The sequence below is a fragment of the Scleropages formosus genome, chromosome 23 (genome assembly GCF_900964775.1).
Source record: "Scleropages formosus chromosome 23, fSclFor1.1, whole genome shotgun sequence".
Lineage (NCBI taxonomy): Eukaryota > Metazoa > Chordata > Actinopteri > Osteoglossiformes > Osteoglossidae > Scleropages > Scleropages formosus.
Genome location: NC_041828.1, coordinates 10,804,531 through 10,821,924, shown reverse-complemented (window position 1 = coordinate 10,821,924; position 17,394 = coordinate 10,804,531). Strand labels below are relative to the sequence as shown.

At 42.9% G+C, this 17,394-nt stretch overlaps 1 protein-coding gene across 2 annotated transcripts; it reads left to right on the top strand.

The window, feature by feature from the left end:
* The first annotated feature begins 97 nt into the window (after positions 1-97).
* On the top strand, positions 98-8,004 carry cndp2 (carnosine dipeptidase 2). Of its 2 annotated transcripts, none has more exons than XM_018750308.2 (12): positions 98-237; positions 912-1,008; positions 1,893-2,036; positions 2,247-2,409; positions 2,904-2,992; positions 4,168-4,368; positions 5,008-5,092; positions 5,365-5,525; positions 5,882-6,046; positions 6,432-6,573; positions 6,678-6,825; positions 7,177-8,004. In XM_018750308.2, exons 2-12 carry the CDS (start codon positions 949-951, stop codon positions 7,241-7,243), a joined length of 1,425 nt encoding a protein of 474 aa, XP_018605824.1. In that variant the 5' UTR covers positions 98-237; positions 912-948; the 3' UTR covers positions 7,244-8,004. The 2 variants fall into 2 exon arrangements, with proteins under 2 accessions (XP_018605824.1, XP_018605823.1); XM_018750307.2 differs by having other exon boundaries at positions 870-1,008.
* Positions 8,005-17,394: the final 9,390 nt, after the last annotated feature.

The following is a 17,394-nucleotide window of genomic DNA, read 5'->3' as shown; positions in this document are numbered from 1 at the left end:
ATAGCAACAACACTGGCATTGGAGATCGTGGAAAGGAGATTTTAGGCTGGATCCTGGCAACCCTGAAATGGTAGTCACGGACTCGGTAGACACTAACACGTCACTCCTTATAACCAGGAAGTGGTAGCACGTGCCTTTCCCGAAAGAAAAAAAAATTAGATAAAACAATCCTGTCAGCTTGTGAGTACGTCACAGGCGCGAGCCGGGTATCCAACGGCCTTTTAATATAATTAAAAGGTAAACACTTTTTCTCACAGGTTTTTCAGCGTCGCATCCAAAGACGAGTCCGCCAGTTCACTGCTTAACGCGTCGAAGGGTGTCAGAACTCGGAACTCTTAGTCTTATCTTCTCTCCCGTTATCTCAGACTAGTGGAGACGTGCTTTATCTGGAAACATAGCTCGCGCAATTACGTCGCGTGGCGCCGCGGTACAAGATTCTCCCTATCAGGCAAATAAAGCGTTAACATTTACAAACTGAACTGAATTGAATTGATGATTGTGTTGCACACTTAGACATCTTTCGTCGGATTGGGCGCATTTAAGTTTTCAGCCTGGAATGGAATCATAGGCTATATTTCAGCTTGAGATCACACCGTGATGTGCTCTGTTTTTATTAAGCAATCAGTGCCCACTGGAATGTAATAACTGAGTATTTGCTATGAATGAATCCGATCTGGACAGTCATCTGGTAGTTCCAGTTTTAACTTGTTGTCCTAGTGAGAGATTTTCCCCCATCGTCGTACCTCCTCCTCTTTGCTAGTTTTGCGTGTCAGCAAAACTCAGACGGGCTGCTGGGGTGGAGTCCAGATCCGAGGCTCTGTTATATATAGAACCGCGTGAAGTCTTTCTTTTCGGTTTCTTCTTTCGAGGTCCACGCACTCCTCACGCTGCTTGTCTGCTCGACCCTCCAGTCTGCAACATTCCCTGTCGGCTACACCTGGGACCAACATGGCCTGTCTTCCAGCCCTCTTCAAATACGTAGACGAGCATCAGGAGGAATACATCCAGGTCAGCATCTTGGTTCACAGAGTTAAACAGCATGTGCCGCATGGCACTTGTTGAAAAAGTGCAGTTCAGTTCGGAATCCAGTCCGTGATCCAAATCATGCCAAAGGCTCAGCTATTAGAGGAGTGTTTGAGTTAAAAATTCATAAACGTTTAGTAGTCTTGCTTAAAAAAAAGGAAAAAAAGACCTTTTTTTGAATCGTTCTTGTTCATGTCAATGAAATGCTTTGCTTAGTCAGTCACAAAAACTTTCATAAGTTCACCTTTAAAGCAGGCTGTGAAACTTACAAGCGAGAAGTCCATGCAGCATGTTACTGTTCTGTCACATGATTACCCAACAAGAAGTATTTATTGCACAGGCAGCAATCTGTTTAGTAGACACATGATGTTTAACCAAATTCAGGAATCAAATAAACCGTTCCCTTCTTGTGTATATTTTCAGATTCTTGTTGAAGAACTTTGTTACAGTAACTAAATTCAAAAAGACATAACAGTTACTTTGTTACCTGTTTATAAATCTTATTTTTGGTCAGCGATATTTCAGAATATGATTCCTCTTTTTCCATGTACCTCCTCCTTTGGCCTTTGCTATGTCTGTGGACTTAGCACTTTTTGCAATGTAGATCAGTGTCTAGTAGATAGTGTTATGTTTAGGGCTGTGATTGTAGTCTGAAAGTTGCAACTGCATATGTCTGTCTTCTAGTACTCTTGATCCCCGATTAATACAGTACCAGTACCTTGCTGGATAAATTAAGAAATTATTGTAAGGCTGATGATCTGACATTGTAAATTGCCTTGAATAGAGTCACCAGTTACATGAAAGTTAAATAAATGTAATTTAAAGAATTTGATGCATATCCTTTATGAACACGTTACATCCCCCTGTAGCGGCTGGCCCAATGGGTGGCTGTACAGAGCGTGTCGGCATGGCCAGAGAAGCGTGGGGAGATCAAGAAGATGATGGAGATGGCGGCCAAGGATATTGAGAGGCTGGGAGGCACCGTGGAGGTGGTTGATATCGGTATGCAGAAAGTGAGTCTTGCCGGCTGCACTCAGTTGAGAAGTACAGTATGTTTTTAAAGTGATGTAATTATAGTCAAACTTAAATGTAATGTGAATGTCATATGGCTCAAATGATTGTCTCTAAAAGATATGAATCCCACATTGTATGAACATGAATTAACTTGCTTTATCAGTGTTTATAGGTTAGATATTTAATTCATTTTAATGATTCTGCTGTAGCTGCCTAGTGGAGAAGAAATCCCCCTGCCTCCTATCATTCTGGGTCAGCTTGGTTCTGATCCATCAAAGAAGACTGTGTGCATCTACGGCCATCTGGATGTTCAGCCAGCCAATACTGAGGATGGCTGGGACACAGAACCTTTCTGCTTGGTGGAGAAGGATGGTGAGAAGAAGCTCCTTTTTGTTTTGACATGTCAGGTAATGCCTTAGAAGCAGAAGTCTACAAATAAAGGTTTGTCTATTTGATGGGATCTAAAACATGGTGAAGTTTAGAGTCCAGTTTGAAATTGACTAGGAATGAGAAGTCACAGGAAAGACTAAAACTTCAATGTAAAGCAAGTTTTGATAATGTCTGCTTGAGATAGACTCAAAAGCTGGAACTGAAATTAATTTGTTGTGTTGTAAATTGTGCACTTTCCTGGCACATGTTCCTTTTATCTTTAAACTGGCACAAACAGTCCAACAACCATATGAACTCATATGGTTAAAAAGTTGCTGTTTTTTTTTCCCTCCCTGTTGCAAGGTCTGTTTAGAGGTTCTTTGGACAAAAAATAATTTTAAGTATTGAGGGTTTTCTAGCTGTTGGGAATTTCATGTTCTGTCTCTTCAAAAAGATTTTTTTCAGGGTATAATTTATGCTTTTTTTTTTGTTAACAGGGAAGCTTTTTGGAAGAGGCTCCACAGATGACAAAGGACCAGTCCTGGCATGGTTTAACTGTATCGAGGCCTATCAGAAGACCCAACAGGTTATTTTCTAAATCCAGACTCTGTAACTGTAACTTATCTAGCCTCCTGGTCAGCATTAGGATCCTCAGTTAGATGCTATTGAGTGAGCTCAGTAAAGTCTGTGTGGACAGTAACAGATGGTATTACTGTCACTGAGGAAGTGTATAGGTTCAGTCACCTCTGCTGTTCTTTTTTGTGTCTGAATACCTGCACCACACCTGGTCTGAAGAGTCAGGGTGTGGTTCTGATGCTAACTGAACCGATATAGCAGGTCTTACCTTGCTTACCCATTTTTCTGGCTCAGGTGAACATCAGACTGTGACAGTTTTAATAATATTCTGAGTATAGGTCATCTGCATAATAATACCTGTCAGCTGCATCCATTTAACTAAAGACTGTGTATTTTATTTTTTGTGCTTAAATCTTATATTTATCTTTTGAGTACTTTATATGTTCACAGTTTGTATTACCAGTGCATTGGCTTTGAGAGAAATTAAAGTTTGCTAAGAAATGGGCAGAATTCCATAGAGTCCACAGGTTATCTTTGAAGACTTCGTTGTGGTGATTACAAGTGGATGTACCCAAGCAGTGAAACAGGTTGTCAGCAAGTTGTTCAAAGGTCTATAAACTAAGTTAGCTGTACAAAGGTCTGCACACTTCAGTGTTTAGTGCACCTTTGAGTCTGCATCAGTAATATTATCAATACTGGTCAATTTATGGCCTTAATCATTCAGAGAATGACTGCTGTAATCTAAGAAATGCAAGCGGTTCAGAAAGTGTGTGTGTGTGTGTGTGTGTGTGTGTGTGTGTGTGTGTGTGTGTGTGAGATTATACCGGAGTAAATTCAACTATATTTTGAACAGATTTTCAGCCATATTTCTCAGGTATCATTTCCAAAGTCTTCCCCTCCCCCTGTCTGTTTTTATAGTCAAAGAGGATGGACATATATTTTGGCTTTTAATATTTTTGTAGAAAATTCTACAAGAAAAATCAGTTTTTATCCAAATCAGTTGAAAAAACTCAACCTCTGTATTTTGGTCAAGGCTCTTGATTAACAATAAGATTTCTTGTAAAGTGTAATACAAGTATAACACTTTTTAAAATGATTGGAGTGATCATTTGTACAGTTTTGTCTTTTAAATACTAGTTAATTTTTTACTATACAATTTGTCTTTGCTTTTATTTTATGCTGCAGGAGCTGCCAATCAACATTAAGTTCTGCTTTGAAGGTATGGAGGAATCTGGGTCTGAAGGGCTGGACCAGCTGGTTTTTGCTCGAAAAGATTCCTTCTTCAAGGGTGTGGACTACGTGTGCATCTCCGATAACTATTGGCTGGGGAAGACCAAGCCCTGCATTACATATGGCCTGAGGGGTATCTCTTACTTCTTCCTAGAGGTATGTTAAAATCTGACTTTCTTCCACTCTGTTTTGTAGCTGAGGAGGAGTCCCCTAACAGTGCAGAATTATGCTTTCAGGCCACTGTGTTAATATTTAAAACTAAAGGTACTACAGTGATCTCCCTCTTATCCGCGATTTCGCTTTTCACGATTTCAGTTACCCACAGTCAACTGCGGTCCGAAAATATTAAATAGATAATTCCAGCAATAAACAATTCATAAGTTTTCAGTTGTGCGCCGTTCTGAGTAGCATGATAAAATCTGGTGCTGTCCCGCCCAGGACATGAATCATCCTTTTGTCCAGCATATGCACGTTGTATATGCTACCTGCTCATTAGTCACTTAGTAGCCGTCTCGGTTATCAGATCGACTGTCGTGGTGTCGCAGTGCTTGTGTTAAAGTAACCTCTTTTTTTTAAAAAAAAAACACACCCATATAGGGTTCAGTACTATCCGTGGTTTCAGGCATCTGCTGCGGGTCTTGGAACATATGCCCCATCGATAAGGGGGGGCTACTGTATACCTATCTTAGTAAATATCTGGTTGCACTTGTTTTGTCTTCTGTTTCTTTAAATCTTTGCCTGACAGAAAATGAAAAATGATTCCAAACTCAGTGAATATGTCATTGCTGTACACAGATGGAATGCTCTGACAAGGATCTTCATTCTGGAGTGTTTGGTGGTTCTGTACATGAAGCCATGACAGATCTGATTACATTGATGGGTGAGTGCAGATCACCAGAATGGATATGTCTTTGAGTTGTGGCATTCCAGCTAATGAGTCTGTGAATGAAAATAAAGTAAGGAAAAGATGACGTTGTATCCCAGAAAGAAATTATATCAGGCAATGACAGTAATAGTGGCATTTTAGTCTAGTTCAGTCAGTTTCAAGTGGGTATTAAAGGACATGAAGTAAAATATTTAGTGTGAGAACACTGCTTAATGAAGTAATTTTATATTTGCTTTGGAATCAGTTGTCTTGTGTCATGTCTGAAGGTTGTCTTGTGGGTAAGAAGGGCAAAATCCTGGTCCCTGGAATATATGATGATGTGGCACCGCTTTCACCGGAGGAAAAGAATCTGTATGAGAAGATTGACTTTGACATGGAGGAGTACTGCAAGGATGTTGGGGCCTGCAAGCTGCTACATGATACCAAAGTATGGCAGGCACCCCTTGCTATGTCACACTACACAATGACTAATGTCTAGATGCTTAGGTGAAACTTATCCTACAGCTGTAAATATGATAAAATAAGTACAACAGAGTCCTACCTGGAACTTCAGCCACAAAATTTGATCTTACAGATCCACATCCTTAACTACTCAGCTACCTGCTGGCCTTTGTTAGATGTACATGTTATAAAGTATAATTGGTATGATGTTTTGTGGCTTAGGTATCATTTATTTTTTATAAGGAAATTCTGTGCAGAGTTGGTTAATCTCCCTCAAACCATTATCAAAAACTTTCAGGTTGATAATTTGATTGGTCATTTACATATGTGTGTCTTTTACAGGAGCAAATCCTTATGCATCGTTGGAGATACCCTTCCCTTTCTCTCCATGGCATCGAGGGTGCTTTTTCTGATGCTGGAGCCAAGACGGTTATCCCCCGCAAGGTTATTGGCAAGTTCTCCATCCGCCTGGTCCCTGACATGGATCCTAAGAAGGTGGAGAAGCAGGTATGAGCTCATTTTATTTAGGATTTGAAGGGTGAAAAGACAGGAGTGCCGCCCCCCAGAAAAAAATGTAAAGTGCATTTCTAGGATAACAAACCAAATAAGTTTAATTTACGCATGAGCTCCCTCCTGTGTTGTAAATGGGAATTGTACACTTCTCTGTAAACCTTTACCAATGCCTGCCAGACCTTAACAGGATTCCGTAGAAAAAGTGTGCATTTTGTACAAAAATGTTTCATTTTATTGACTCAGCAATGAAAAAATTAGACATACTGATAGATTCTCTTCAAAGCAGTTTTATTTTTGTCAGAATTAAGTCTGAGGCCTGCACAGTTACTGGTGGTGCATAAATGCTGCTTGACAAAGACTTTGTTGCCACCCCCATAAGGTGATTGGCTACTTGGAGAAGAAGTTTGCTGAGCTCGAGAGTCCCAACAAGCTGAAGGTGTATTCGGGTCATGGTGCAAAGGCCTGGGTGTCGGACTACAATCACCCCCATTACATGGCCGGCAGAAAGGCTATGAAGACAGGCAAGGGCAATGCGGACTCTTTCAACAAGTGCATTGCATAGTCAGTGTAAATGGATGTCAGCGTCGGACTAAAGTTTGCTCATTTTCTCCTCTGCGATGAGCAGTGTTTGGGGTGGAGCCAGACCTGACCCGTGAGGGCGGCAGCATCCCAGTCACTCTGACCTTCCAGGAGGCCACTGGCTGCAATGTTATGCTGCTCCCGGTGGGCTCCTCTGATGATGGTGCACACTCGCAGAACGAGAAACTCAATCGGTATGTCTGTACCTGAGGATTTCAGGATTGGAATTATCAGTAGGTCTCAACTCTGCTCTTTTGTGTAGCTTTGTGTGTGATAACTGAAGAAAATGTAATTAAAAAAAAATAAATGAAATGGAAGATGAGTCTTTGAAAACTTGTGATTTGACAGTTTTTATCTTGATGAGTCAGTGTATCAGTTTTTAGAAAGAAAAGTGTAATGGAGATATCCGGCGGGGACCTACCATACGCAGGGGTACATTAGTACTTGTGTTGAACACACAAGCTGCTAATTATGAGTGAACAGTTGTGAGCCCAGAAATGTTGATTTCCATTTACTGAATTCAGTTTTGTCATTCTATTTTCCAGGTATAACTACATCCAAGGCATCAAGATGCTGGGTGCTTATTTCCATGAAGTTTCTCAGCTTGAGTAATGCGACCAGCTTCACATTCCTTAACAGCCATAAATAAAATAATAATGGACTATATTCTTCTCACGGCTGTGAATCAATTTTCATTTGAGAAGAAATAGTTAAATGTCATATCAAGTTGTCAGCAGTAAACACTGTTACTGCCTGTATGCTAGATCTGCCTGCCTATGGCAAGGTGAAAAGGTGGACCAGTGCATGTAATCACAAGGGAAAGGAAGTCACTCTTTTCTGTAATAAACGCTTATCAACCTTTGTCCTCACTTACCAATGTGTATGCTGGTTATTGTTGCAGCTCATCTCTTTATTAAGCTTTTTGGTTATTTTGATGGTTCAAATAGTGTCAAACTGAACACACTGTCCAAAGGATGGAGCTCCTGTATGTATGAGTTTTGATCAGGTTTTTTGAGTGATACCTGCAGAGCTCAAATTAAGAAGTATACTTATAAGCATGGTGGGACCAGAGCTAAACACCACTCAGCTATATGTTCTGTTCTAATAACATTACATAAGTTTTACACTTACTATATTTGTCTGTGTTATTATTCATTATCAAAGTGAAATTTTTTTTGTTCCTCATTTTGTAGTAGTGGCTCTCTGTTCTCAGAAGCAGTGCTTTCCTGAGTGGTATGTTGAGGTTTTAGCAGTGGTTTACTGAGACTGAATGAATTTGGAACCCTAACATGATCTGTAATGATTAAGTTTTACCTCCTGTTTTGTCATCTTTTCACTGTGAAACCAGAAGGTGATAATAAACTGACAAAATTACCTGTTAGTGCTACTTTTATTGCTTTTTCTGATCACTGGGATGTGTATCAATACAGCACTGTAGTTTGTCATTTGAAACTGACATTCCGATTTCTTACACATTTGTCGGATGCTGATTAAGCTGTGTCTTTGACCGGCCTACATGGTCAATGGGGATGCGTCATTGAAAGGCATTCTAAATCCAGTGTAAAATTAAAAATGCTGTCTGAATGCATGCAGACACACGCATACTGTAAGGCCAGTGGTTGCTGTTACCTTTGCTTCACTTTTCTCTGCCCTTTAACATCAGCATGGTTTCCTCAGCATCTGGTGGGAAAGAACAGAACAATTCTTTGTGAGAAGAGCCAGTTCCCCCTGCACAACATACACACGCATGCGAATGACTGCTACACCACGCCAGTGCCAAGGACAGGTAGAATGACATGCAACCAGCCACTGCTTCCCCGCACACCATAGAGGTCACTGATGTCACAGGCCCGTTACGGTGCCCCGGGTGCAGTAAAGCCAGTGTGTGCAGAGGTGGATAAATGAGAATGGACAAACTTGTCTCAGGCAGCTAGCTTCAGCTGATGAGCCTTCCCCAGATCTGACTGGACGTCACATCCCTTCTCCTGAATTTTTTTATTATTCTTTTAACTCCCTCCTCTCCCTTTGCTTGTTATTTACATCCATTAAAGATTCTGCTTTGACTTTGTTTTCAGATTTTCTTCACCCTCTGCCTTGATGGGTCCTCTCTGCAGGGCACAGGTGTGTCCTGAGCTGGAGGCTGTAGGACCGTGTGGTGCTCGCGTGGCCCTTTGACGGTACCACAGGTACCGCTCCAGTGTTTCATCAGACCCTATGCGTGGTGAGGAGCTGCACACCTGATGAGGGCAGCCCTATGTTTACCGTAGCAAGGACAGGGATCGGGTGGATTGCAAAGGTGACAAAGTGCAGGATGCTGCAGGAAAGAGCAGCGTTTTATTCCTCGGTTGGGGCTTTGGGCACATTTTTCCAGATAATAGGGTAGTTTGTGCAAAGATGGATGTTACTGTCATTGTTAAAAACTGCATTGTACTCTTGGTCTACAGGTTATTTTAATACAGTGGATAGTACAGCTTCTAGGACAGGCTTGCTTGAACCCTTTTTTTAAATAGAACAAAAAATATTGTAATATTCTGCTCGCTTGTTAGTATCCTGATCAAGGGTTTGGATCCTGCTGCTCTGAACCACTGTGCACTGCTGTATATTTATTTGTATGGGAAAGCACTAATAATTGTCTGAAAAAATAACAGTTTTGTAATAATTAAAAAGTACTGTTGAAAAATCCTGATGACACATTGTGTATATATATCTGAAAAAGCTTTACCATAGTATATTGGGCTATACTTATCAAATCAGAGGTGTACAGTATCAACCTAAATGTCGAATCATTTCCTTATGTTCTGTGAGCACTAGATGGAGACAAATAACTGCGTTACTCTGTATGAAACGAAAGGCCACAAGCTGCCATGTTACGGAGTTAAGAAAATGTAAGACTTTATTCGTATAATTATATGCACCCTAGCTTGCCATCTGTTTCTTTAAAAATGTTTCAAATACAGATTCACGGTTATTTTTGGAATTGAGAATTTGCATCCTTAAACCGCCACGTGACTGTGTTCACATTACTCTAGTTTCTGTATCAATTAAAAAATAAGACGATAGCAATTTGTTTGCAAGATGTAACAAAATGCAAAGTCTTCTAAAGAGCAAGAATCTTCAGTATGCTACTAGTTGCTGTCTAGCAGTAGACCGTACAGTGTTGCGCGGCCGAAATTCGAAGGCGATACAGCAGGACGTACCGCAAATGATGTAACGAAAAGGAAACAATACGGGCCATATAACGATATCGAACCTGTAAAGGACATAGAACGTGGATAAAGGAATTGTGGAATCAAGGTAAATGCCCCACAGGTGACCCTTACACACATGAGCAGAGGAGAGAAATGAGAGCTGGATCAGCACAGTGTATCAGAAGCAGGTGGACGCAAGGAGGAGATACAGTTACTGAGGTGAGGCCTTGTCGTACTCCAGAAACATTATGGGCAATTTACCGAGCAAATGCATGCACAAAAAAGGAAGAAATGTGCAGCAGCTCTTCGCAAAAACATCCCAACCTAAGTACACTGAGCTCTACTCAGAAAAATGAAGTCTGAGGGAATGAAGAGATCACCAGCGCCGAAGGAGAAGCAAAGCTTCCCGAGGAAAGTGAGTGTGGACACCTGACTGAAACCTCTAGCCAAGCAGAAGCACCAGCGCTGTCTACTTTGACCTAAGTCTCCAGTACCGTGGTACTTTCCAACTGCAAAACCTGGTTATTTTTACTTTTAGATTTATTCATTTAGCTGACACTTTTCTCCAAAGCGGCACATTGTTAAACTATTCACAATTATTTACCTCTTTATACAGCTTGCATTCATAAGGCTCAGGTCGCTACCAGGCAGGGGGCACCATCTTTGAGCTGAACCTGCACAGAGAACCCTTCAAATAGGAGCAACAAACAGGAAGAATCCAGAAGGCCTAGTTGGTCATAGGGAAGCCACTGGGGGCTGCGTTAAGGGCTGGGAAGCTGTTTTACCTTTGGAATCCGTGTCTGGTACCGTTTTCCAGGATTATTCAATTGAGCTCTGGCACATCCAGTTTCGTGATGGAAGCTGCGGTGATCCGGCTGTTTTGACCAAACAGGTTTCCAGGCGTGTGGAAGAGGCCTCCCCAGTCCTGCGGTGGCTGAGCAAACCCTGTGGACGATCCTGTCTCACCCTTCGGAGCGGAGGATGTGCTTCCAGGTCAGCGGTCTGCCAGGCAGCAATCCGCCACCCGTTGTAGGAATCGCATGTTCTCGCCGATACAAGTAAATACCAGAAAGACATGCTAAGACTATAGCCGTGACGTGTCCTCCTGCTGTTAATTCCCGCGTGTTCACGTCTAACTAGCGATCAACAGATCAACATTGCTGTGTTGTTTTCACGCCATTTTCACATTAAAATGCTGGAACCACATGTGTTCTGTCAAAACCATGTGTATTTTGGCTAAGCAATCTCTCTATATATACTACATATTAACTTAAGAAGGGAATAAAGGCAACAAGAATCAAGAGCCGTGCAGAAATGTCCTAATTGGACATACATTAGGATTCTGTGTGCAATGTCTGGTCAAGCTGTGCAACTTATAATTGATGTGTCCATTACTTGAATTCTCTTGTAATTTTAGTCAATAAGTCTTGTCGATGGGTTTAAGCTCAATAAAAGCATGCGAAATCCAAAAGAGAGTAACACTGCTCATTTGAAATAACCAACGCAGGCTTTTCAGCACTTAATTTCCCCTGTGTGCGGATAACTGATCATTCTTAATCCATTAAGATTTATTTTGTCGTTTGTAATGCTAAATAGGTTTGCACTGGCCTCAGGTACGACTTGAGAACCATCGCTAGGTTAAGCGCCGAATGAACTCCATTACTCTCTCTTGACGATGTGTATTAATTGCTTTTAAAATCGCCTTAATGCGGACCCGGGAAGTAAAGGAGACATTTATAAATGCCGGTTGGTTCCTCCCCCCCTTAGTTCGCTTAACTCTTCCTACCTTTCTTAAAATGCTTTCTTCGGTGCCTCTGGTCTCTTCAATTAGACACTGACCTGTTCGGCCCGCGACAGTACGACACGTACCAAAAAGCTCCGGCGAGGTGGCCGAAGTCTGAAGGGTCTCGTTTGATATTCGCTCTACGGTTGTGAACCTTTAGCTCTTTCACTTAAGCTGAATGCCGCACTGAAGCGCACGAACCTGCTCTGATGATCTTCATTGCAGTGTTAATGGAATATTCTTACACAACACTACACTAAACCAATTTTCATTTCAGTATCGACTTCGCCAAGTCCCATTCACACACGAGATTCACAACAGATTTATTATTACTATAATGATACCTACTTTCGATGTTAGGCTGTAATAAAAAGCTACTTGCAACTTTTTGCTTTTTTGTACAACGGGGTCATTTTTACTGTATTGGTTCAGGGTAAGTACCTTGACTGAGGGTACTACAGCAGGAGCAGAGGTTCAAATCTAGATCTTTTGAGTGAAAACTCAAACTGCCGCCCTATTGACTTCCTTCACACTGTAGGATATAAGACTGGGCCATGAGGCGCCCTTGTTCACTTGGCCTCTACATGTTGACTTTCGATTGAGGTAATAAATAACGAAAAAGCCAAATGGTGGTGCCTCCCAGCTCTGGAGCTGCTGTTTCCATCACAGGCAGGAGCCCAGCTCTCAGTGTGGGGAGTTTGCATGTCCTTCTCATGCAAAATGACCTCTGTACCCTCCTGTACCAAGTAAACCATAGATGTCCTCGATGGCATTTACCATAAATGATAACAAAGCAATGTCTGTTCTGTGTTATTTGTCACATGAGGATAGGTCTACCAGCAGTTTTGACCGGGCGAAGACTAGAACAGGGTTAGATATAACCTATTATGTAAAATCATGTAATCGAAGGAGTGTGTACTGTGTTTCCCATCATTTGACATACAGCATCCTCCTGGCTGCGTACTTGAGCCATTCATGTAACAAGTTCTCGTCCATAGCCTTACGATTCGAAAAACGATAAACTTGAAAGGCATGTAACCCAACCGGCATCATCTTCAGCTGTGTTCTGAGTCTGTGTCCAGTTTGTGTCAGGTAACAGGATATATAAAGACAGAAAAAGAAAATTGCTTTTCTGCTGTTTCAAAGCAGATCCCTCTTCTGTCGCGTTATTTGGGTTGATCGGGTTCCTCCTCCAGGCTTTGCTTTGAGAATATTTCACACCGTGGACGCGGAGGAGGAGGTAAGTGGGACATGGTTATAATCAGACTGACCTGTAGGCCTTTTTGGCAGCGTCTGGGAGCTCTTTTCAACACGGCGGGGATCCATCATTCTGCCCTTGTGACGGCTGCCCGGCCAACCGAGGGGGGAACAACACGCACCTGCATAGCCCAGTTCCCCGGCACTGCACTCACACCCAGCGGAGCAGCATCACACACCGCCTCTCCAACATCTGGCCTTTCGTCAGATCGAATTTAAACAGCGCAAGTGGACAGACAATTAAATAAAGATGATGATACAAACAAATATGTTCTGATGCACTTTTAAACCTCTTTGTACAAACTGTTCAGCCGGAATTACCCGCTAATTAGATTTCATTTTGCCGGGATATCTGAAGAGGTCAGGAATGGGGACCGAAGCTCACTGCAGTTTTCGGGAGGTTCATTTCGCAGTTTCTGGCTAGAGGTTCGAGAGATCCGAGCCTGGAGCTTTATGTTGTCAAGAGAGACGCGACCAACGATGGATATCCATAATAGAGAAGTTCCTGCTGCTTCCTAAAACAGCCGCTCTCCATGTGGCATCATCTGTGATGGTAATGGTGCATTGTGGACTCCCAGACCACCTGAACTCCTGTCCTTTCCCAGCATCCCCTGCGCCTGCGATTACAGACTTTATTAGCGTAATTACTTCATTTATTATCCCTCTCCCATGCATTTATTACACAGGTATTTTATGTGAACACAATTACCATTACAATGTTCCTAAATTATTGATTTTAGTGAGCAGCATATCAATTTGTTTCATTTATTTTGCAAATAGTTTTTTTTTTTTCTTTTCCCCCCACGACTGTTTAACATGAAGTACACCACTGATGGGCCAGGAACACATCCAGAGCATTTTAATTAAGGGCATTTTTCCTTGATTAATCAGAAAGATCTGGGGAAGGGGAGGTTGCAGAAGTATTTGTCAGTTTCCCAAAAAGTGCATTTTCCCAATGAGAAAGTAATAGATTTGCATTATGAGAAATTACTCATTTTTTCCCCCTTCAGAACCAGCTGACCGCCAATGAACCAGACAAGAGTAATGGATAATTGCCCGGCGCGTACAGGTTCCGAACACAGATGACACCGGCTCATCCGTTACATGTTAGACACCAGGTGGGTGATGGGGTGGATTTCCTTTGGCAAGTCACACAAGGTCACATGCGATGCCGGAATGGGGAGCGTGTTTAGTTTAAGCCGGCATAACATCCATCCGATTATGACATTAGTAGCTTGTTTTCTGACACGAACATTTGGGACTCTTAGAAATCTTTGTCACGTCTTCAAGTGTGCGCCATAAGTTGCGGGAATAAATTCCGAACTGTTTTTTCCAAAGAGGCGGGGTGGTTCGGGGGCGAGTGGAATTTTTCTTCTCTTTTTTTTTTCTTTTTTTTTTTTTTTTTTTGATGGAAAGGAACATCAGAGATTCTACAAAATGAATTAATAATTTTTGGTCTCATTTCAAATGTGAAAGATTCATACCACCATTTTAGATGACAGTATTAATTTAACATGACACTGCATTAATGGTCGATTTCAGTTTTACGGAACTCATTTAAGTGGAATGGACTTTCTTAATTTGATAAGACGTGATGGCTGAGAGACGCGGTGTCTCTCTCCTCCCGGCGTTCTTAAAACGCACAAAAGCTGTGAGGACTCCGAGGGCGCCGCTGGCCCCGGGACCCGTTCCTTTCCTTGGCTTTGTGACGGGAGAGCAGTGAACGGCGAGCTGCCACCCCCCCCCCCCTTCCCCCCCACCGCCACCGACCATTCACTGGCACTCAGCTGTGAAACATCCCCTCCCCCCCATTTCTGGCCCTTGTTAGAAGCCCTTTCCTTTTAGTCTTCATTAGTGCATTAAAATTCAATGCGCTGTACTTTAAGCTCTCAGCTAGCGAACCGTGTATGAGCATATTAGCAATCTACACAGAAAAGTCCGTAATCAAATCAGCGGGCACCCCTGAAATAAACACTGCAGAGGGGTCTTAGGTTATCGAAAGGAGACGTTCTTTCATCGCACGTTCTTCATCCGTCTGTCTGCCGTGTCTGCCGGCCCCGTTTTCAAGAGGAGGAAATCTCTCGCAGCTGTACCCTCTTTAAAGAGCTTTTTCTGGTCGGCGACGGAGTTGTTTACCCCTTAATCCGCGAGCTGACCCTCCCTGGAACTGGAAGTGGCCATAGAACGACCGGCGGGCCCCATCCGCCTCCTCATTCCACCGACGCTCGCAGACGGCTAATGACTCCACAAGAGCACTGCGCTCTATTGATAAATGGCAGACAGGGCCATATGCTCCTTCATCCAGTCAGCTGAAGTCCTCTTATTTATTAATGACAATAATTAGGAATAAACCTCCCTACAACCAAACCAAAGTGATTAGTGCTTTAATGATGGAACGGCCAGCGGATGTGCCGGATTGATTTATGCGTCGAGCCCGACCTTTTGAATCCGATATCTGCGACGCGCAGTTCGGGGAAAGAGAGCGACGACCCGGTGGAGAGGGCGTCTTTCGCCACTTCCTCTCATCGGGCTTTTTGAAGAGAGCAACTTCGGACCGAAAGGTCGCGGTCGTGGTTCTTTATTGCCGCTCGCTTCATCTGCATCGCTTTGTCGATGTTTTTTTTTATTATTATTATTATTCACACAGTTCTCAGTGTCGCGGTTCTGTTTCATTCCGTGTCGCTCAGCGGGCACAAGGCACGATGGCGGAAGTCAACAACCGTGCATTTGGTAAACATTAATCATCTTTAATCTAAGCGAGTCGGTACATACGGCATCCACGAGAGCCACAGAACTGAGGCCAACAAGAAGAAAATGTCCACTGGTATTTTTAGCAAATCAAGTTATTCATCCTAGCTCTGTTCATCTCCGAGTAAAAATGGCACGGGCATGTGAAGTAATGCATTTATTTGTTTATAACCTAACCTTACTAGCACCTTGTATCTCGGATTAAGCGATCACGTCGTTCCGTTCCGTCTGCTTTAAGCGCTGCCTTGCAGCTGCGTATTTGTGGAGGTGATGCAGAAGGACGCGCGCAGGAGGCATTATGTATGTTTGGGAATGGAGATGCACCGGGCTTCGCTGGTTGGACTCATATGGCGAACAGCTGGGACACTGAATGAGAGGAGAGCTGGATTTCGATGCTGCCAAGCTTTTGTTGTCAGAAATATCTTTAGAGAGACCCGCTAAGGAAAACACCCATCAGCCTTACAGGCTCTTTGTTCTGTTTCTGTACAATGCCGCGATAATTTATCCCTCGGCACAGCACACGACACGCCGCTCTTTGACTCTGAAGTGAACTCCAACCTGTAATCTGTAAATTGACTAAATTATAGGATATTCACTTCACGGTGTCAAGAACAGCTATATATTTCACATTAAAGGTGTGAGTTCGGAATAATTCAGCACTTTCCCATAGCGTTTTGTATGAGATACGTCCGTGTTAGGAAAACTCCAGATCGACCGGCGCGTTTTTGTGCCGCGGCATTGAGCATTTCCTCGGAGCGGCACCCTTTCTTTGTCATGCTACGAGAGATTTAGAAGTAAAGTCGGACGCACTCAGATGTGCTTAGCTTTCCCAAAACCGGACAGTTCTGCATTTTGTCTGCTCGAGACGCGGGACCGTGGCAGTGCCGTCTCGAGCTCCAGCGGGCTCCACAGCTCTGATCCTTCTAGGCCGATCACATTATTATATTCCTCCTCCTAATATCTGACACACTTAAGCCCAGCGGGCCTCATCTTCCTATTGTTATGTATCATATCGGGCATTAAAACTGAAATTATTTATATCTTTTAGGTGGAGAAGGAAACCCACAGCATTAATCCAAAATGTTCTTAATGAGATTCCTGCTTGAATTCCCGATTCCACGAGTCACTGAAGTCAAGTGCGTAATCTCAAAGGCTTGCTACACCGCACACCTTTGCGCACCACCGTGGAACAACTTCCTTCCCGAACGTACATCTGAAAATGAGCCGAACGAGGAGCGCTTCCTCCGCTCCCTCGGCATGTCGGTAGCCACCCCGGGGGAAGTGCGGTTCAACCTGACAGCGTGCACAAATGATTCAGACCGCCCCAAAGGAACTGTATGTACATCAGCTGTCGACCTTGTTTACCTGGAACCGGGGGAAAAAAAATGTTTGTACTGAAGATCGAAGGCAGTTGTTGATACTTAAGGATGTTGTGGCATTTAATTAAGAAATGTAAATTAAGGCTAAGGCCAGGGAGAAACTTTGACCCTCCTGCCAATCAAGCAGGGTAAACGAGTATTAAAAGGGGCTCTTTTTTATCAGTACATTTACACTGCTCATGAAAGAGCCAGACTAGAGGCATGGCTCATAATATGTGTTGAAAGGGCAAATCCTTTTCAGTTTAGGCTAAAATCTGAGAAGCTGGAGGTGGATGTCCTATGAATAGCTGTGTCCTTTGCATATCAGCACCCGCAGCTTGATCAGAATGTTAAACTCATGAAATATCCCTTCTTTGCGTTTGCCCTGCCGAAAGTGGACAGAATAAGCACATTTCTGAAGATTTCTGC

What these genes read in the sequence shown, in the direction of transcription:
- cndp2 (XM_018750308.2), top strand. Translation starts at nt 949, where the DNA reads ATGGCCTGTCTTCCAGCCCTCTTCAAATACGTAGACGAGCATCAGGAG. An exon ending in TTGATATCGGTATGCAGAAA is followed by an intron (nt 2,037 to 2,246) that starts GTGAGTCTTGCC and finishes ATTCTGCTGTAG; the next exon opens with CTGCCTAGTGGAGAAGAAAT. An exon ending in AGCTGCTACATGATACCAAA is followed by an intron (nt 5,526 to 5,881) that starts GTATGGCAGGCA and finishes TGTCTTTTACAG; the next exon opens with GAGCAAATCCTTATGCATCG.